Source organism: Megalobrama amblycephala, linkage group LG22 (genome assembly GCF_018812025.1).
Source record: "Megalobrama amblycephala isolate DHTTF-2021 linkage group LG22, ASM1881202v1, whole genome shotgun sequence".
Lineage (NCBI taxonomy): Eukaryota > Metazoa > Chordata > Actinopteri > Cypriniformes > Xenocyprididae > Megalobrama > Megalobrama amblycephala.
The window spans coordinates 1,157,405-1,180,561 of NC_063065.1; the positions used below are offsets into that span (position 1 = coordinate 1,157,405).

At 36.3% G+C, this 23,157-nt stretch overlaps 1 protein-coding gene across 1 annotated transcript in view; it reads right to left on the reverse strand.

Annotated features, from left to right (window-relative positions):
* The window catches only part of LOC125258154 (microtubule-associated protein 4-like), an 88,759-nt gene that overhangs the window by 16,077 nt on the left and 49,525 nt on the right, over window positions 1-23,157 (reverse strand). The window contains 2 exon segments of the mRNA XM_048175021.1: window positions 3,230-3,487; window positions 3,769-4,577. Of these exon segments, the coding sequence (XP_048030978.1) occupies window positions 3,230-3,487; window positions 3,769-4,577 (1,067 nt within the window).

The window sequence follows — 23,157 nt, forward strand, 5'->3', positions numbered from 1 at the left end:
GAAATGCATGATATAAAGTCTGAATTGCATGATAAAAATGCAAAATTGCAAGATAGTCAGAATTGCGTGATATAAAGTCAGAATTAAGTGATATAGTCAGAAATGCATGATATCAAGTCAGAATTGCATGATAAAAATGCAAAATTGCGAGATATAAAGTCAGAATTGCGAGATATAAAGTCAGAATTGCGAGATATAAAGTCAGAATTAAGTGATATTGTCAGAAATGCATGATATCAAGTCAGAATTGCATGATAAAAATGCAAAATTGCGAGATATAAAGTCAGAATTGCGAGATATAAAGTCAGAATTGCGAGATATAAAGTCAGAATTAAGTGATATTGTCAGAAATGCATGATATAAAGTCTGAATTGCATGATAAAAATGCAAAATTGCAAGATATAAAGTCAGAATTGCGTGATATAAAGTCAGAATTAAGTGATATAGTCAGAAATGCATGATATCAAGTCAGAATTGCATGATAAAAATGCAAAATTGCGAGATAAAGTCAGAATTGCGAGATGTAAAGTCAGAATTGCGAGATATAAAGTCAGAATTAAGTGATATTGTCAGAAATGCATGATATAAAGTCATAATTGCATGATAAAAATGCAAAATTGCGAGATATAAAGTCAGAATTGTGAGATATAAAGTCAGAATTGCGAGATATAAAGTCGGAATTGCGAGATATAAAGTCAGAATTGCGAGATATAAAGTCAGAATTGCGTGATATAAAGTCAGAATTAAGTGATATAGTCAGAAATGCATGATATAAAGTCAGAATTGCATGATAAAAATGCAAAATTGCGAGATATAAAGTCAGAATTGCGAGATATAAAGTCAGAATTGCGTGATATAAAGTCAGAATTATGTGATATAGTCAGAAATGCATGATATAAAGTCAGAATTGCACAATAAAAATGTAAAATTGCGAAATATAAAGTCAGAATTGCGAGATATAAAGTCAGAATTGTGTGATATAAAGTCAGAATTAAGTGATATAGTCAGAAATGCATGATATAAAGTCAGAATTGCATGATAAAAATGCAAAATTGCGAGATATAAAGTCAGAATTGCGAGATATAAAGTCAGAATTGCGTGATATAAAGTCAGAATTATGTGATATAGTCAGAAATGCATGATATAAAGTCAGAATTGCACAATAAAAATGTAAAATTGCAAAATATAAAGTCAGAATTGCGAGATATAAAGTCAGAATTGCGTGATATAAAGTCAGAATTATGTGAAAGTCAGAAATGCATGAATAAAGTCAGAATTGCATAAAGTAAAATTGCAGAGAATTGCGAGATATAAAGTCAGAATTGTGTGATATAAAGTCAGAATTAAGTGATATAGTCAGAAATGCATGATAAAAGTCAGAATTGCATGATAAAAATGCAAAATTGCGAGATATAAAGTCAGAATTGCGAGATATAAATTTAGTTGCAGAATTGTGATATAGTCAGAAATGCATGATATAAAGTCAGAATTGAGTGATATAGTCAGAAATGCATGATATAAAGTCAGAATTGCATGATAAAAATGCAAAATTGCGAGATTAAAGTCAGAATTGCGAGATATAAAGTCAGAATTGCGTGATATAAAGTCAGAATTATGTGATATAGTCAGAAATGCATGATAAAAGTCAGAATTGCACAATAAAAATGTAAAATTGCGAAATATAAAGTCAGAATTGCGAGATATAAAGTCAGAATTGTGTGATATAAAGTCAGAATTAAGTGATATAGTCAGAAATGCATGATATAAAGTCAGAATTGCATGATAAAAATGCAAAATTGCGAGATATAAAGTCAGAATTGCGAGATATAAAGTCAGAATTGCGTGATATAAAGTCAGAATTATGTGATATAGTCAGAAATGCATGATATAAAGTCAGAATTGCACAATAAAAATGTAAAATTGCAAAATATAAAGTCAGAATTGCGAGATATAAAGTCAGAATTGCGTGATATAAAGTCAGAATTATGTGATATAGTCAGAAATGCATGATATAAAGTCAGAATTGCACAATAAAAATGTAAAATTGCGAAATATAAAGTCAGAATTGCGAGATATAAAGTCAGAATTGTGTGATATAAAGTCAGAATTAAGTGATATAGTCAGAAATGCATGATATAAAGTCAGAATTGCATGATAAAAATGCAAAATTGCGAGATATAAAGTCAGAATTGCGAGATATAAAGTCAGAATTGCGTGATATAAAGTCAGAATTATGTGATATAGTCAGAAATGCATGATATAAAGTCAGAATTAAGTGATATAGTCAGAAATGCATGATATAAAGTCAGAATTGCATGATAAAAATGCAAAATTGCGAGATATAAAGTCAGAATTGCGAGATATAAAGTCAGAATTGCGTGATATAAAGTCAGAATTATGTGATATAGTCAGAAATGCATGATATAAAGTCAGAATTGCACAATAAAAATGTAAAATTGCAAAATATAAAGTCAGAATTGCGAGATATAAAGTCAGAATTGTGTGATATAAAGTCAGAATTAAGTGATATAGTCAGAAATGCATGATATAAAGTCAGAATTGCATGATAAAAATGCAAAATTGCAAGATATAAAGTCAGAATTGGCCTTTGGCACAAGTGGGCGCTTCTCTGTGGCCGTCTGTCACAGGAAAAAACACGTTAAGGTCCATTTCAGAAGGTTTCACTGCAATATGCTATATTACATTTAAGTTTCTTTGTAGACATACACAACCATTCAAACGTTTGGGTTTATTAATACTTTTATCATGCAATAATGCATTAAACTGATCAAAAGTGACTGTAAATACATTTATAATGTCTTAAAAGATGTTTTCAGCATTGATAATAATCAGAAATATTAAAGCAGCAAATTAGAATGATTTCTGAAGGATCATGTGACACTGAAGACTGGAGTAATGATGCTGAAAATTCAGCTTTTGATCACAGGAATAAATTATATTGTTTAATATATTCACATAGAAAACAGCTGTTTTAAATTGTAATAATATTTCACAATTTTTACTGTATTTTGATCAAATAAATGCAGCCTTGGTGAGCAAGAAACAACAATGCTACCAATAAAACTACAAAACGCTGCACAAAATGCGTGTTGATGTGGTCAAGCATGGACAGCACACACAAACAGGACATCCATGCAGCTGGATCGAACCGCTTTAACCTTTGGAAAGGAGTTTGGACGTCCTCTCGGTCAGATGGATGGAGACTCACCTTGGGCTTGACCTCTCTGGCCGCCGTGCTGGACGCGGCTGCGGTGCTTGTCGCGGTGGAGGGTCGTGTGGATGCCGTAGCTGGCCGTTTGGGGCCAGCGGCCGGGGTGGGTGCTTTGGACACGGGGGCTTTTTTGCTGAGGGGGGCGGGTGCGCTGGAGGCTGAGGTAGGGGTCGGACGCTTGGGGGCGGCTGTAGCGGCGGAGGCGGAGCTTGGCCGGGGCTTGGCAGAGCTAGGTTTGGATGCCCCGGCGACAGGCTGCATGGATGGACAGCAAACCCAACGGATGGATGGCAAATGATGAACAAAAAATAGAATAAGGACAAATGATAATGGCAGCGACATGAGCAGTGCAGGCCAAATTTTATATCATAATATTTAGATGTAGGGATGAGAAGATGATCCTCAACCCTACATAAGAGATCAATGAATCTGGTTTTGGCATTAATAAGCTTTAAGAACATAATCAAACTCATTAGCAGAAGCAACAGCAGGACGGTCAGTGGAGGATGAAGTGACAACAGAAAGTTTCCACAAACCTTGGTCTTCTTCTCAGGACTGGTCAAGTCTTTTCCAGGTGCACCGTTGGTTACCGCAGGCTTGGCCGCTGAGGGTTTAGCAGCTGTTTTTTTGGCTTTCTCGTCCTTCTCAGCTTTGGCGGGTTTCTTGTCAGCTGGCTCAATCTTTTCTGTTGTCTGTTCGACTTTGTCCTTCTCTGTCTTCTGTTCTGCTTTTTCCTTCACATGTTCTTCTTTATTTTCCTCTACTTTCTGGTCTGATTTGTTCTCTTCGACTTTCACTTCCTCCGTCTTCAGTTCAGCCTTTTCCACCAGATCCACCTTCTCTTTCTCCATCTTTGGAGAAGAATCAATCTTTTCTGCTGTGTCTTTTTTGTCGGTTTCTGCCGTCTCTTTCTTGTCGGTGGTCTTCTCAACCTTCTCAGCTTTTTCAGTCTCATCTTTAGTGGTTTTTTCCAACACTTCAATCTTCTCAACTTTCACTGGCGTTTCTACAGTGTGAACTTTTTCATCTTTGTCCATTTTCTCAGGCGTTTTCTCAGGCGTTTTCTCTGCCGTTTTCTCTGCCGTTTTCTCAGGCGTTTTCTCAGGCGTTTTCTCTGCCGTTTTCTCTGCCGTTTTCTCTGCCGTTTTCTCCACGTCTTTGATTTTGTCCAGCGTTTCTGTGTTTTCTCCTTTGGTTGTTTGTTTGTCTGTGTGATCAGTTTTGTCTTTCTCTTGCACAGTTTCCATCTTCTGGTCTTTGTCTGTCTTGCTGAAGATATCAAAGTCATCAAACTTCTGGACATTGTCCATTTTGTTCGCCTCTGGCTTGTTCTTATCAGTGTTTCCTGGTAGAAAAACATGAAAAACAGTTAAAAACAGATTCAACTACAAACATAAACACACAATATAAGCATTTATAGAAAGTCATTTGTTCTACTTGTTTAACGTAAAATAAAGCCAAACCAACAACAAGACATTGTGAAACATTTCTGACCTTTTTGACACTTTCATTGATAACACATTAGAGAAACAACTTGATTAGAACACAGAAAAATGAATCAATAGGGGTCAGGACATGAGAAACCAAATTTGCCTTGATTTTTTGACATATAAGAGGTCTTTGTACCATTAAAACATCCTGCAAGTTTTAGAGCTTAAAATGTCCTCCTCATTATAAACAAAGGATTTAATGAAGCTCCAAAAATGGCTTGTCTGGATATTAACAGAGCGAGAAATAGTTATACATCATCACACCATAAGCCCCGCCCACTGGTGTTCAGTTAAATTTTACTATGCAATGACACTAGCCAATCATAACTGGTCGTTTACTGATAAGCCTTAAAGGAGCCATGCCTTAAAAACGGATCATTTCAGAAATTTTTTTTGTATATAAAAAATACTGCCATAATAGCATGCATATTAGGGATGCACGATATATATCGGCCACAATATCGGTATCGGCCGATATATGTTCATTTTTAAGGTTATCATTATTGGCCCAATAAGAAAATTTGTTAAAGCCGATAAATCATGGATTATTTCCTTCAGCTGAGACACTTCAGATGTGCACCGTTCACCATGATGGTTTTGAATTGCTTTAAATATGATTGAAATCACTTCAAAAAGGAAAATACAGTTAAGTGCAACATAATATTATAACATTATAATTGTGTGTTGGGACATGGATTTTAATGATGAGACTTTTGTCTTTGTAATCAGGCTCTCAAAAATGATATAAATTTTTTTAATTTAGATTTATCAACCAAAATATCGGTTATCTGCTTTCAAATAAAAAGAATTATCCGTATCGGCCAAACTTTTCATATCGGTGCATCCCTAATGCATGTGCAAATTTATAATCTGCACATGCTGCATGGATATAAGTAAAGAGAAAAAAGCAATCAGAGTCCATTCTGAAGTTCAGGTATAATGTGAACACATAGAAAACTTCCTTTTTATTTAGTTCACTCTTACGTCATGATGCTCATTATACAACCAACTCAATACATAAACGGATATAACACTGAGTTGAGTGTAAATTATTGATTATTAGTGAAAGTGAGACATGAAACAATCAGCTATGTAGGAAATTACTTAACTGAGACATCAATATGTTATAATTTCACCACAGAATGCTGCCACTGACCAATCAGAATCAAGTTTCCATGTGATAAATGAGAGCTAGATGAGTGGATGAAGCCGAGAGATGTTTTGAGGCCAGAGAGATGTGCGAGTTTGGCTGGAGTCCACGTGTAATATATCTTACAGGCGGCGCTCTGGTCACGTCACATTCAATGGCAGATCCATGAAAAAGGCCGCTTGCCTCTTTGAGAAGCCTCGTGTCCTTGTGTTGAAGGACAGAACAGAGTTCTGCAGCTCATAACTAAACAAAGGCTGCAAATACAGTGGGATTCAGTAACTGGGATGATCGACAGCATCGAGTCTTTTCTCAGGAGAAATCAATACAGAAGCTTTAAGACCCTGGTTTCTATATGCATATTTCATATTTTGCATTGAAAATCCAGTGAGCGTGAAATAAATCAGACATCATTGATATTCCAGCAGCAGCATTTTCCTTTTTCCACATGTAATCTGCTTCCCAGAATGCAGAAATACTGCATCTTGTATTAAAGTGGATTTCAGATATTTGTAAGAAATATCTATGAGTCAACTGAGAACTCTTGCATTAAGCTGATCAATTTCCACATGGCTCTCAGGTGCATTCATAATAACAAAGACGCCAGTTTCACAATGACACATCAAAGCAGACGAGAAAATGTTGCGTGTACGTCAGCGAGAAATGCAGTAAAGCCTGAGAGCAGAACAACACCTGCTCAAGATGAAGAAGATCAGTGTAGGAATGTGAAGACGCCTACAAAAACAGACAGATGCTAGCCTGACAGAATTTCTCACACAACCCAGAAATTATAGAAGATACCCAGAAACTGTGAAGGCAATACATCAAATCTTGTCTGGAAGTGTAGATACTGTATTTTTCAGAATGCTTCTCATGTACTTGGACCTTTTTGAATGGCATAACTAATGCAAAATGTCTGGTCACTTTTATTATGGATTTAGACCTTTTTTTTTTTACCAACTTTCTGGCAAACAGTTGGTAGTTCAAGTACTGTTGCATCTTTATTAAATGTTCAAATTATAAAATTAAGTGGGATTTGTGATGCACTCAATGCACATGACCTTCTGTAACCACCACTTATGCAACGCCCATTTGAGTAAGACACCAATTAGTACATAAAACCACAAACACCCTACAATAATAATTGCAGCTCAAACAGAAAACTAAGACATCAGAATGACTGTGCAACAAACATCCATCCATATCTGACCATTAACAGCACAAATCTGCTCTTTCTTTTCCATTTTTTCAAATACATTTTGCGAGTCATTTTATCTGGCATTGTTTGCTTCCCCTTGAGGCAGGAAACATGTTTCATTCAGAGATTCGGTACAATGCATTTATACTATGTTTATTGAAAGCATTAACCGTTGTAGAGTGCAGCAAAAGATCTCATTAAAAATGTGTCTCACGTTGAGGAGAGATTCTGACCTCGATTTGTAGGTTTTACTGTAGGAAATTGGGACATAAATTACTTTCACTGACTCGTCTGGAGCGGGTAATGAGCATGCGTTCGACATGGCGTGATAGTGCCGTACACACAGAATGGAGACACTATCGACTTCTACTCCCAGAAAGACCATACCGACTGCAATAAATCCAACTTTACACACATACAACCATTGAAACACTAGGGTTTCTTGATTTCTAAGAATGATTATGCCCACAGTCCTCACCTCAAACCTTTCATAAATGATCCTCTCAGATTATTTAATACACATTTACATTTGATTGATTATTGATTTCCCAGGGAATCGAACCCATGACCTTGGCGTTGCTAGTGCCATGCCATGCTTATGTATCAAAACCGAGGTCAGATTATACAAACTAAAGAAAGCATCAAACTGATCAATGCTTCGCCATCACCTACCGTCAAACGTCACGTCAATCGTGTCGGTTTTGTCTCCAGCTTTGTTGCAAGTCCCATTAAGGGCACGTGTTGTCACCGGCACGGGTAGAACGACTCCTTGATCCTTGTCAATGAACGGACCTTCCAACAGGTCCTCAACAGGCGAGAGGGGAAAGCTGTTTTGGTCTTTGCGAATGGGGAACGAGGGAAAATGCAGTTCGCTATTGTTTCGTAGGTCACTGTGTGTGGCTCCAGCCGACAGGGTCGGCGGCGGAGTCGGGGGTTGATCATCAGCTACGGTGAGCGAGCGTTTCATAGCCGCACCGTGCGTGCGACGAGGTCCTCCTATGGGAGACGGCAACTCGTCGAGCACACCTCCGCCGGGGTATTTGTCCGGGAGCTGGAGGCTGGAGGGCACGGAGAGATGCGAACACTCGGACATGGCTCGCCTCATCGCCTTCCTCTGCTGTTCGGCTCTTCCCATGATGCAAGGTTCGAGGACTTCCTCTTCCTCGCTTTCCTCAGACTTCGTCGCCTCATCTCTGTCCTCAAGGTAGCTGTCGTTGACCACGCCAATGACACAGTAGTTTGGAGGTGTCCGAGTCTCCGGAATCAATGAAGCCGGTTTTAAGGGTTCGAGTGGCGACGGAATCTCTTCACGACCGGCAGGTGATTCCAAAAGCATCGTTCTGTTGTTGTCCGTCGTGCATTGCAACGAAGCCACAAATTTTCCAGGAGACGCGGCTGATGGCGACGAGGACGAGGGGCTTTCCGGACTGTCCCCGGTACTGCCGAAAGACATGCTTGCTGGAATGTTTCCTCGTCCGGGTACGTTGAGCTCAGAGGGCGACTCGTAGAAGCATAGCTTGTCCTCATCCGTCATTCCCGTAGCCCGGAGGGCACCTCCAAAACTCGTCGGTGCCCCGAGGTCTCCATGCTGCCAGTCCCAAACCGGAGGGGTGGCAGATGTGGACATGGACGGGACTTTACATAGCTCACTGTACTCAGAGAACGGAGAAGCCGGCTGCTGGTTTGAGAAAGAGGACATGCTTTTGTTCCCCTTTCCCTGCTGTCTTTGTGTCTGAGTCCTTTTCTTGTGTTATAAATGTGTGTCAGTGAGATGGATGGACGTGTAACGTAACTGGTGCTGTTGCTTCTGCAGGCGACAACAGACTAAGCAGCGCTGAGATCTGGCTGTAAGCGTCTCTCTCTCTCTCTCTCACTCCATCAGCGAGCTGTTTGCCATGGCAGGGATCACATGCTTTCTAATGTGGCTGTTCATTCGCTGCCCAAAACCAACTCCCTCCTCCTCTCTGCCTCTCTCGTTTTCTCCACGTTGTCCTCTCTGCATCCATCTTTTCTTCCCTCCTCTCTCTGATAGTGACACATTACTATCATCCCTGAGGCTACATGCGTGAAAAAGGTGGAACGGCTTAATGAGCATTCATTTGCACACAAGATTTCAGAGAGTGCACACATCTAAGAAGTCATTTTGGGTACCACAATTTCCACACATACAGTCTATATCAGTATTAGCTTATTGGAGGTACAGATTTGTGCATGGATGTCTACAATCCGTAGAGAATAACCGTTTTCTCCTACATTTGTTCTCTGTGTTGAATTTAGACAGCCATCTGGAGGATCGTAAGTATGTGATGGTCAAATCTGAACAAGTGTTAATGTCTTTGTTGCAGCGACTGATCTGAAGCATTTCCTGCCGCAGCAACATGTGTCTGTGCATGTCTGAGTGTGAAGCGGCTCTTATGTAGAAAGACAAAACATCATCATTCCTCTAATCAGAGAAGATGAATAAACAAAACTGGAACAATGCCAGATGACCAGAAAGCACTGTTCTATACCTTCGACTCAGGAAAAATGCATATAATAATAATAAAGATAATATGAATGTATTATAATGAATAAGAATAAATGCATGCAATTAATTTATTCTAATAAATATATGCATTAATAATTTAATATTAATACTACTACACTACTACTAATAATAATAATAATAATAACAACAACAACATTTTACTATTATTATTACTAGATATATTAACATATGAAGAGTTCAGACAACTTTAAATGCCACCTCCGTCAAAATTAGATAATGATGCTCTCTGCACATAATATACGTTCATCAAAAACTTTCGCTTCAAATCTGCTAAATCCCAGCGTCAGCCTATTCAGAAATACCGGTTCGTTGGCAGAAACAGCTAAACGCCACTTCCTTTTGTCAGCAAAAGCCCACAGAAGAACCAATCAGAAGACACAAATCAAATCATATGATTTCAAGATGAATAACAGTGTGCGTATGAGCCACTTTCAATTGCTGAGCTGCAAGTTATCATGTTTTGACCACAGTTTTACTGTCTTTTTGTCCAAAGAGGTGGACTTTGAGGTTTTTGCAACAAAACAAAAGCACACATGGACTTAGCCTGGTTTTGCACCAAAAGACAGTCGAAATTTGTTAAATACCAATGAAATGACTAAAGTGACATTTTTGAAAATAAGGCATTTCAATAACCTTTTCATTGCCATTAAAGGGGTCATAAACTGCATTGTTTTATAATGTTAGTGAGGTGCACTTATAATGTTAGAATGCTTTTTACATCAAAAATTGTCATAATTTAGAAATAAAAGGCATTTTTGCTGCCCTTTGATTCGAACGCTCTGTTTTAAGGGGCGTGTCTGCTGTGAGACTTCAGTGTAAACGCCCACTGCTGTGATTGGCTGACATCTTTCTATTTGAAATAGCTAAGTATTACTCTCTCGAAAACTTTTTGCACGTTTTTACTATTACAGCTCTCAAAGTTAACTAAGTGTGAAAAGCGTGTCCAGAACTCAGTCGCTGATAAGCTCACGCTGTTTGATTGACAGGTCATGCAACTGCAAAGGGAGCGTTCTTTGATCGCTTTCTTTATATAATTTAATCACTATTTAAATAACAGATTATTTTCATCCTACTAAGAGAATCAACGTGAAGTTGACCATTTAGTCACTGGTTTGATTTACTGACACACATGAATCATTAATATCAGATCAGGCATTAGAATGAACACAGTTACTGACACGTTGTTGCATTACTGTCGAGTCCATATTGTAAAAGTCTAAAGTCCGAAATGCGATTGATTTACCAAAGAATCCACAGTGAAATGAACCGAATACAAATAAATTAAGCTCAACTGAGACATTCACATTGTTGAAAATAAATAACCATATTCCTGCATTAGGATGCTTTGAAAGGTAATGTTATTTTAGTCCTGTATCACTCTTCTCTCCTCCTCATCTCACTTACACGCCAGTGGGCGGAGCTAATGTTGCAATGATGAAGTAGGTGTTGATTTCTTCAGCTTCTTCACTTATCTATAGGCACATTCTGGGACGAGTCGTTCGCTGGGCCTGGTGTCAATAAAAGCTTTTATTGGACTAGCAAAGAAGTTTTCAGTTCTGAAATTTACAGGATATTCTTATAATACGATGACCTCTTATATATCAAAAGCTCAAGGAGAAGTTGATTTCTCAATTCATGACCCCTTTAAAGTGAAATTACTGAATCTAAACACAGGAGCCTGATAAAAAAAAATGCTCATTTAAAAGAAAACAATGTCAGACGGACTCTGAACTATATACAGTACAGTCCAAAAGTTTGGAACCACTAATATTTTTAATGTTTTTAAAAGAAGTTTCTTCTGCTCACCAAGGCTACATTTATTTAATTAAAAATACAGTAAAAAACAGTAATATTGTGAAATATTATTACAGTTTAAAATAACTGTTTTCTATTTGAATATATTTCACAAAGTAATTTATTCTGTGATCAAAGCTGAATTTTCAGCATCATTACTCCAGTCTTCAGTGTCACATGATCCTTCAGAAATCATTCTAATATGCTGATCTGCTGCTCAAGAAACATTTAATGTGTACAATTGTACAAAATATTTGTGTACAATATTTTTTTTTCAGGATTATTTGATGAATAGAAAGTTCAAAAGAACAGTGTTTATCTGAAATCTAATCTTTTGTAACATTATAAATGTCTTTACTGCCACTTTTGATTGATTTAATGCATCCTTGCTGAATAAAAGTATTCATTTCTTTAATTTCTTTTCAAAAAAAATAAAAATAAAAATTCTTACTGACCCCAAACTTTTGAACGGTAGTGTATAATGCTACAGAAGCTTTGTATTTCAGATAAATGCTGTTCTTTTGAACTTTCTATTCATCAAGGAATCCTGAAAAAAAAAGTACACAACTGTTTTCAACATTGAAAATAATCATAAATGTTTATTGAGCAGCAAATCATCATATTAGAATGATTTCTGAAGGATCATGTGACACTGAAGACTGGAGTAACGATGCTGAAAATTCAGCTTTGCATCACAGGAATAAATTACTTTGTGAAATATATTCAAATAGAAAACAGTTATTTTAAATTGTAATAATATTTCACAATATTACTGTTTTTTACTGTATTTTTAATTAAATAAATGTAGCCTTGGTGAGCAGAAGAAACTTCTTTTAAAAACATTTAAAAATCTTAGTGGTTCCAAACTTTTGGACTGTACTGTGTGTGTATATATATATATATATGTGTGTATTATTATTTATTAATCATACTACATAAGTATTAACTAAAACAAACAAACAAACATACGGTAATATACAAAATCAAAGCAATGTTCTGGGTTTTAATCAAATGTTTGATATTTAACCCTTTAAAGTGGAGAAGTGATGGAAATGCTTTGGGCCATTCAAAGAGGACACCGTGGCCTATATGCTTCAATAAAAAGTTAAAGTTCAACAAAGAAATGTGCAAGTTAGTTTTGTCATGAATATTTCATGCTTATCTAATTCAAACAAAAACAACATTGAGACGCTTTGTCAGCACACCTTCACCGCATGTGTTAACGCGAGCAGACAAAGTGTCCATCTGCATCAAAGCGGTCACTGCGGTTACATAAGCGTCATAATTTCTGAGCCTAATTTCCTCCACCAGCAACTGTTGCTTCAGTAGAACATACATCCCACCGAACATGAGAGCGTGACCCGCGAATGAACCGCCAAAATGACAATCGCCAGATGAAGATTCAGGGTAAAGGGCGTGTCAAATCACATTCAAAAGTGAAAAATGATGCTACTCTTCACAAAACGAATTAGCTCACATCCTCAACTTCCGATAGCACATGTCACCCCTTTATCTCATCATCAGTGTAGTTACCTAGTTCTTTAACCAACCAAAAGTTGACTGCTATAGTGTTAGGCTTGCATTAGCAAACACTTAATATTGAGTAATATTATTGATTTTACTACAATGACACTATTGGATGAGAACAGATCTATAAAGTGCTATAGAAATAAATGTAACTTGACTAATAAAATGTTTAGACAAGGAATAATGGAAGAATCCACTGATTCACTCAAACAGAAACTATTTTCACCATGCATTTATCTCACTGACTCCAAAAGCTAAATGGTGCTTGCACAGTTCAGAAGTGCTTCGCGTCTGTGTGTCCGTGAGGTTTACTGAGTGGCTGTCCACTGAACGCGTCAAATCAATGTCGTGTCCCCGTGCGAGCGGTTGTCCAGGCCGTCAGGGACAGAGACACTGTAGGGATGATCTCATCTGACCTCAGACTCAGACCCACCGGCCTCATTACATAAGCACAGCTGAAAGACGCCGCCTGTCTGCTATTGTACTCGCACTGAACCAGGAGGATACGGCATTGTGTGGTAAATCAGCCATTACTAATGTATGAGGAAAAAGAGTTTTTTATTCCCTTTTAAAGGGGTCATGACATAAGAAATCAAATTTGCCTTAATCCTAGTAACCTTTAAAGGGGTGGTTGATTATGATTTCACTTTTTTAACTTTAGTTAAAATGTTGCTGTTTGAGCATAAACAACATCCGCAAAGTTATTTTACAGAAATCACTTTTTAAGGACTACAACAAATGGCTGGTAGGGACAACAATGAGCTTCATCCCGGGTTGGTGACATCACTAGCCCTAAAATTGACAAACCCCGCCCCCAAGAACATGCAACAAAGGGGGCGGGGCCAAGTTGAGCTGCTTTAGAGAAGAGGAAGAGTTGTTGTAGTAGAGTGTTGTTGACATGCCGTCATTTTACGCCGAACGAACAAACGCTGGATTTGAACAAAAGATGAACATGACGGCACATGCTAGTGGATGAGTTGAATCAACTCTACAGCAACTACATAAATTTATCCACTAACCGTTCAGAAACGTCTAAATCTTCTTCCTGAGTCTCTCCATCAGTGTCGACTCCGGTTTGAACAATGTAAGGCTGAACACCGTTACTGACAATCCTCATTTTGGCTGCGTGAGATTCTCCAGCTTTGTTGTTGTTGAGCTGTTAAAGCTCCGCCCTCTTCAGGAGCTCATTTGCATTTAAAGGGACACACACAAAAACGGTGTGTTTTTGCTCACACCCAAATAGGGGCAAATTTGACAAGCTATAATAAATGATCTGTGGGGGATTTTGAGCTGAAACTTCACAGACACATTCTGGAGACTATATTACATCTTGTGAAAGAGGCGTTATTCCCCTTTAAAATATAAAAAAAATAGGCTTTCTACGAGAATTTGAACCTACATATAAATGTAGTCTGTATCAGTTTGTATGAAAGAAACAAGTTAAGTTTGTTGCTACCCTGAAATCTCATTTATTCATTTTTTAAATCAAATTCAAATCTCTTTAAATTGTTTATTGTCTGAACAAAAATACAATCTAAACTGATTTAAATCTAAAAAAAAAAAAAAAAATAGGTAACACTTCACAATAAAGGTTTCATTTGTTAACATTAGTTAACTACCATGAACAACTGTATTTCTACAGCATTTATAAAACAATGTTAATCTCAATATTTACCAATACATTATTACACTCAAACGTTGTATCCGTTGATGTTAGTCAATGCAACTATTATTAACTAACATTATTAAAGGTTAATAAATGCTTTAAAAATATATTGCTCAATTTTAGTTTATTTAATGCATAAACTTACATAATGTTAACAAATGAGACCTTATTGTAAAGTGTTACCAATAAGTAAAGAAAGAAAGAAAAACGTGCTGCCTCTTTAAACAAAGCCATACTCGTACAGAAATGAGGGTCAGTAGCGTCCCTGAGCTAACATACAGCCTGACCTATATGTATGTGCATGTATCTCTCGGCTGACCTAAATGATGGGTTATAGCATAAGGCTTGAAGCGACTTTTGCAAACATACTGATGAAAAAAAAAAAAGAGGCCATAACACAGATTGAAACGGACAGCTGAATCGCAAACAAATGCAACCATCGAGTCTGCTGAAGCGTGCACACTTTAATTACACTACAAGATTTTTCTCCTAGTAATTCATGTTAGGAATCCAAAACTTATAGAAGCAGCAGAAAAAGGGATATAAAAAGAAATGCATTCCTCTCAGGTGGAGGGTTAGTGGAGCGGCTGAAACATTTATCAATGTCACAGTAAAAACACACAGGTGGTCAAAAAGAGATGAAGTCGGGAAGCTGCGAGAACATAAAGCCAGATAACTCGACTGAGACCGTCTACCCAGATGCTATTTTTAGCACGTCACCCCTCCTCCTCCTAAGAGCCAACATTGTTTCCTTGGTAGCCCTGCTTCCTTAGGTCTCCAAAGCAACTGCCTCCCGTTGCCATGGCAACAGGAGCCTTGTCAACGAAGGAGCAGGTGAGGGTCCGCATGTCCAAAAATACAGCACAAGTAATGTTGAGTGGGATTGTGGGAAAAACTGCTTTGATTAATTATTATAGTTTGTTAATATTCAGAATTAATTTTAATTGTACATTTTTTGTTTTAAAAAGTTTTAGTATTTTTTTTGTCATTTTTATTAGTTTCAATTTTTTTTTAAAATATGAACAGTACTGTTCAGTAGTTTTAAATCTGTAAGAATTTTTTTAAATGTTTTAAAAAAACATTAAAAAATGTTTTTTCTGCTCACCGAGGCTACATTTATTTGATCAAAAATACAGTAAAAAAGTGAAATATTTTTACAATTTAAAATATCTGTTTTCTATGTGAATATATAGTAAATTGCAATTTATTTCTGTGATCAAAGCTGAATTTTCAGCATCATTACTCCAGTCTTCAGTATCACATGATCCTTCAGAAATCATTCTAAAATGATGATTTGATACTCAAGAAACATTTATGATTATTTTCAGTGTTGAAAAAAATTTTTTTTTTACTTATTTTTCTGGATTCTTTGTTATATTTTAGTTTATTTTATCAGTTTATGTTTACTTTATTTCACTATGAAAATTTTTAATGAAAGAAAAAGCCTCAAACCAACTTTAAATACCTAGTAAATTCCGTCACTAAAAATGGCAGAACTTGTCTTGCCGTAAGAATTAATCCACTTTAACGACTACCTAATCTACCAACGCTGTGCCAAAAGCACTGTTCTGTACGCTTGAGACATAAATAGGCTCTTTTAGTTGTGTTCGATCGATGCTCTGAGACTTACAGCCGCTCTCAGACTCTGCCACGGGCTTTACAATCGTTCATCCAGTCAAGCAAAAACATCCTGGAGAGCTGCTCTTTCTCTGCTAACACACTCTGGCACTGCCAGCCATGAAGAAGTAAACTCCACAATGCTTACTGAATGCTCTCTAGTTAAAAATAACCTGCGAGAGACGTTCAATAGTTCGTCAGAACAGGAGATCAATTCATTCGCAGTCTTTTAGACTATATATTTCAGCATCAAGTACCACTCAACCTGAGCTGTCGAAGCGTTCAATGCAGCTATTAATATTCTGAACAGAAACTCCATCTGTTTATTGTCACTACTGAGAGTAATTCAAACGCTAAGATCTTCTGACAAAACAGTGTGCTGCCTAACTAGAAATCGTCTGAAGGCACGTTCACACTCCAAAAAGGAAGTAAAGAGCAGTCAAAAGATTTTTTAAATGTTTTTGAAAATCACTTCTTGCTCACTAAGTCTGCATTTATTTGATCACAAATACAGTAAAAATGTGAAATATTTTTATATTTTAAAACAGCTGTTTTCTATGTGAATATATAGTAGAGTGTAATTTATTCCTGTGATCAAAGCTGAATTTATTTGATTAAAAATACAATAAAAATCACTAAATATTATTAGAATTTAAAATAGCTGTCTTCTACGTGAATATATAGTAAAGTGTAATTCATTCATGTGATCAAAGCTGAATTTATTTGATTAAAAATACAATAAAAATCACTATATATTATTAGAATTTAAAATAGCTGTTTTCTATGTGAATATATAGTAAAGTGTAATTTATTCCTGTGATCAAATCTGAATTTATTTGATTAAAAATACAATAAAAATCACTAAATATTATTAGAATTTAAAATAGCTGTTTTCTATGTGAATATATAGTAAAGTGTAATTCATTCCTGTGATCAAAGCTGAATTTATTTGATTAAAAATACAGTAAAAATCACTATATATTATTAGAATTTAAAATAGCTGTTTTCTATGTGAATATATAGTAAAGTGTAATTTATTCCTGTGATCAAAGCTGAATTTATTTGATTAAAAATACAATAAAAATCACTAAATATTATTAGAATTTAAAATAGCTGTTTTCGATGTGAATATATAGTAAAGTGTAATTTATTCCTGTGATCAAAGCTGAATTTTCAGCATCATTACTCCAGTCTTCAGTGTCACATGATCTTTCAGAAATCATTCTAATATGATGATTTGATACTCAAGAAACATTTTTGATTAGTATCAATGATGAAAACAGTTCATATTTTTGAGGAAACTGTGATACATTTTATTTCAGTATTCTTTGACGAATAGAAAGCTCAAAAGAGCAGATTTCCATTTCAAATTATTGCTATTGCAACATTATTGCTGCAACTTTTGATACATCCTTGCTGATAAAAAACAAATAAAAATACATATAAATATAAATAAATAATAAAAAATAAAATACAAATAAATAATAATAATAATAATATAAACAAAATAATAAAAAATAAACAAAAAATATATAAATAAAAAATAATAAAAAAATGTATATTACATATATATATATATATATATATATATATATATATATATATATATATATATATATATATATATATATATATATATATATATACATATATATACATATATATACATATATACATATATATATATATATATATATATATATATATATATATATATATATATATATATATATATATATATATATATATATACGTCTTTCACAGCAATCCCAGAATGCATTGCAACAACCACTGAGAGTGAAATGTTGATTTATAAAAACATAAAAAGAATTCCATACCTAAAAGTATGGTTTAAAATAGTTCAATCTAATTCTACTTTCAGTCTCTCTTTGACCTGGAAAAAAAAAAAAAAAAAAAAAAAAAAGGATTTTTCAACAACGGAAAGAACAAAAAATAAAGAAACAAATAAATCACTGCAGACTAACAGAGGCAGAACAGTTAACGTCACTGGACTGATGCAGTTCAGTTCTGATGAAATGCGTCATGTCAGCTGGGAATATGGATTTCTATAAAATATAATATCATATAAGCTTGTGTGAAGTCATACAGCAGGCTGAGTTTCCTGCATCAGTGAGCAGAGGGTAATTATTCTGTTGATCACAGCCTGTTCGCTTTCCTCTTACCGCCTACCGAAGCACGAGCTACAGCAACTGTTGCAGAAACTGTCCCCAGGCTGCCTTATTTACATATTTGCATAATTAAGACATTTGTGAAAATATGGAGGAATATTGTCAGCAATGTTACGAGGAGCACACTGCGACATCTTAAGACAAAAACACTCTGATTGAACAAGTCACATGGCACGCAACACTTATGGCCACTTTCTCAGCATCTGTCCTTGTTACTATGGAAACAGCTGCTTTTCAGTCACCGTGGCAACGAGACAGGCTCCACGCCCTCCCTGGAGGCAGTCTGTGTTTACAGCAGTCGATGCATTGACCTTTACCGCTCCATCATTCTGCTGGTCTCAAACGCTCTGATTATCATAACCTTTGACTGTCCGACTCCATTTGAATTCAGTGAAGCACTTATGCAGAACAACGATTGGATAAATGTTCATTTCATCGTGGTAAAATGATCCGGCTAGATGATTAGCGCATGCACACTTGAGAACTGTCGAGAATGCAAGTGCACCAAGAGTAGAGGCATTCGTTTCAGTTAGAATAGACATTGGTGCCGTCGGCGGTTATAAACATCCTGACAAAATCCACAGCGCCAAAGCTAATGACACCAACTTACACATAGCTACTGTTCAAAAGTTTCAAACAAAATCAATACTTTTATTATGCAAGAAAGCATTAAATTGATCAAGAGTGACAGTAAAGACATTTATGATGCTGCAAAAGATTCTATTTCAAATAAATGCTGTTCTTTTGAACTTTCTATTCATCAAAGAATCCTAAAAAATAAAATGCATGATGGTTTCCACAACATTGATAATAATCAGAAATGTTTCTTGAGCAGCAAATCAGCATATTAATAAGATTTCTGAAGGATCATGTGACAATGAAGACTGGAGTAATGATGCTGAAAATTCAGCTTTGATCGCAGGAATAAATTACATTTTACTATATATTCACATAGAAAACAGTTATTTTAAATTGTAATAATATTACACATTTTCACTGTATTTTTGATAAAAACAATGCAGCCTTGATGAGCAGAAAAGACTTATTTTAATTACATAAAATCTTACTTTTGAAAAGTAGTGTATATAAATCAATTTCAGCTGCTAAATCAATGATCAACTAATTTGCCAATATCTATATCATTTATTTTCCCTGAGTCACAAAAAGAAAATATAGCTGTGAGCAGCAATTATCGGGGTTCAAGCGCTTTAAGGCCTTTAAGCACGTGTAAAAAAGGTATGATGTTTTAATTAGCAAGCCTGTAACCATTTCTATCATAGATGGAAAAAAAAAACATTTAAAGCCAATACAGGTAATTTACCGTAGGAAATATATGGTTTATAAAGTTTTTTAACAGTTATCAAGGTTGAACCAAAAACCTAGGACTAGTTCGCCAAAGTTGGTTTTTTAAAATATTTAACAAAAGATTCGATGGACAGCGGCGATCTTAGAGGCAAAGTTGCTCAGAATGAGAAGGTATGAATGTTGTGGGCATAAGCGAAAAATTGTGCATATATACGTTCCTTTACAAGCATGAAAAATATGAACGCAGCCCCTGGTGGCCAATTTATTTAGAGTTTCTCACAGGCCTCTAGGGCTGAGAGTCAAACATGCCCAGTGAGTTTCGATCCGATCGGCCTCTGTAAACCTTGTCTGATAGCTGCTCATAATTCAGTGGCTGATGGCAGACATGTTTTTTTGAGATACTTCAATGCCCTCATAGACAGTCATGACACTGAAGACACTGCATGCCAATTTCAATCGGACTAACGGAGAAGTAGTTATAGCCATTTTCATGTTTTTTCCAGTTACAGCGCCACCAAGTGGCCAGTCACTGTATCCATTTTCACATGACCACAGAATGAGTTCTTACATAGGTGCACCAAGTTTGGTGAAAATATCTCTTTGCGTTCACAAGTTGTAGCCTTATTAGTAAAAGTGGCTCCACCCACTTCAAACATTTGGCGGCCCTTAGGGACCGTGAATCGAAATTCAACTTTTTTTTTTTTGGATAACTATTGACAATCAGACTGCGGAGAATCTTGCTGAACTAGTTTGGTTCAGATCGGGTCAAAAACCTAGAACTAGTTCGGTTTTTCCACGACGAGCGAATCCGGGGGATGAATCTTGTCCATCTTGAGCCAAGAATTACAATGAAATAAGACACTTGAGCCTTCGTACTTTTGAACGCCGTAGCGCCCCCATCAGGTCGATTGGGATGAGACTTGGTGACATTGTAGACGGTGTGAGTACTACCATCCCTCAAAGTTTCAAGACTCTACGAATTACGGTTTGGTCTGTCCAATCTCTTTTAGGGGAGAATCCTTGGAAGTTTTAACAATTTTAACAAGCTGCGCGCTTGAACCCCTAATTATGTCGTGAACAACAGCAGTATTTGTGGTGATTTACATTTCGCCCTTCACCACAAAAGCACTATCACAACACCACAAAAAAAAAAACCTGTGTTGGAGACCAAAGCTGTCGTGTAGCGCCGCTGTCAATCCTCTGACTCAGAGGGTGTTTAGTTGGGTCGGGTGATGCCAAGAGCCTGGTGGCCCCGTACGCCCGTCTTCTCAGCATGGTTTACTTATGTAAGATCCTCCTGTTGAGTCCTGTGCTGACTATCACAACCTCGAAAAACCTCTGGACTCTAAAAATACACCTCACATCTGCTTCCAAACATCTACTGGCCTCCTTTTACTAGGCAGGCGCTATATTATGTATGACACAAACATGGGGGAAAGAAACGTCCTATGGTGTATAACACAATATTGCATTCCAAAAAAACAAACAAAACAAAAAAGCTACATCGAGTGCAACCAAATTTGAATTTAATGCAATATTGCAATGACATTTCAATTGTGATATTGCTTTTTTCAATGCGCTTTTCTGCTTTTCTAGAGGTCCATCTCTAAATTCTCAACTTTACACAGCATCTTAACAAATACAACACTTGTGAAAGCAATTCAACGGCCAAAGTAGAGAGAGAAACAACCAAACTCAAGTGTCTATTTTTTCATAACAAGCGTCTGTCTGAACAAAAGGAGAGCTGAGTCACTCAGAGCGTCTGTGCTGTATGCGTTCACACTCCACCATTCATAACAACACATGCTACTCAGTCACAATCGAGAGCGTCTCACAGATTCACAAGAGCAAAACCACATAAAACACATCACGACCCAAAACAACCAACGCCATTCAGAGATCTCCACAGGATGTACTCAAGGCTAGAGAAAATCTTACTTTGAAACGTCCTCTACAAAAAGCATTAAAGGTGTGTGTCTTTGCAACATTGTTGTTGTTAGATATTGGGCATTTTGAGAGGACTGCAAGCTTTTGACATGATTTCAACCCCCAAAAAATATTATAGAATTACAGCTAATAATACACTAATAACAAAAAAAGTATATGATTCATATGGTGTCTACTTTCCTTTACTGAAGCAGAGAGATGATTTAGAAACATTCACCAAGCAGAGTATTACTGCTGGCAACACAACATGGATTAATAGAATTCACTCTAATGTGATTTTTGACACTGAGCTTTCACAATTTTCTTATTTTCAGCTCATGCGCTCATAGTACAACACACTCGCACATTACGGTACACCGTCATTAATTTGCATGTTGGGAAGTCTGACACCGAACGCTGATGTCCTGTCTCCCGGAGTGTATAAGTAGCTCCCTCAGTGACAGAGTCCCTCCCCGCTGGAGAAAGAGCCGAAAATTACAGAGAACTAAAAGAGACAGCTGTGTCAGACGCGCCCAAACACACACAGACACACATATACACACACTAATAAAGGCGCTACACACACAGACTCTAAAACCAGAAATCGGACATTTTCAGATATACTACACTGTCTTTTCTGCAGTTGCGTAGCTTATGCAATTCTGAGGTTAAAAAAGTCAACATGTAATAACATTCACAACCTAGTTTACTTCTGCAATGTGACGTATTTCAGAGTGAGAACAGGGTAAAACAAGATAGAAGAAAGCAAACTCTAGGTGCGTCCCAATTTGTGTACTGTTCTATGACGTTCTGTAGTATAAATAGTGTGAGTAGTGTGTTCCACGGAAAAGTCTAAAAAGACAACTTTTCCTGCTGTTCATTACTCACAGCTATGCCTTCTGGGATTATGACAATATTCCATTTAAATACGACACTTGCGTATCTTGTTTATGATTATAAATGCTTTCCTGAAAACAGACTAGTTTATGGAGATACAAGTACTTTTTTTTTTTTTTTTACCACATACCGATTCACGGATTAATTTAGTTTGGACGATACAAAGTAGTTCAGTCATTTGTTACAAATTACATTGTTACAAGTTACAAAAAAAAGGGTTACACTTTATTTTAAGGGGTCTTTGTTACATTGTAATTATACATTTAAGTACTGAGTAATATATATTAACTGCATGTACTTACTATAGGGTCAGGATTAGATTTGGTTTAGGATTAGTTGCATGTACTTATGCATAATTTATAGTTACTTTACTACAGTAACTACATGTAATATATGTAACAATGACACTGTAAAGTTGTAACTGAAATAATAATGATAATAGAAGTATTAGTCTGCTCTATTATTGGTAGTAACACGGCTAAACATTTGCATAAAGTTGCGCTCCTGCATCACCAAAGGTGACCGTCACTCAAATTTCACGAACAATGAATGACCTCCAGTCACTTTGAAGCTGCAAATCACTGTTGCATGTCCGCTAACCACATATCACCTACATCTGGT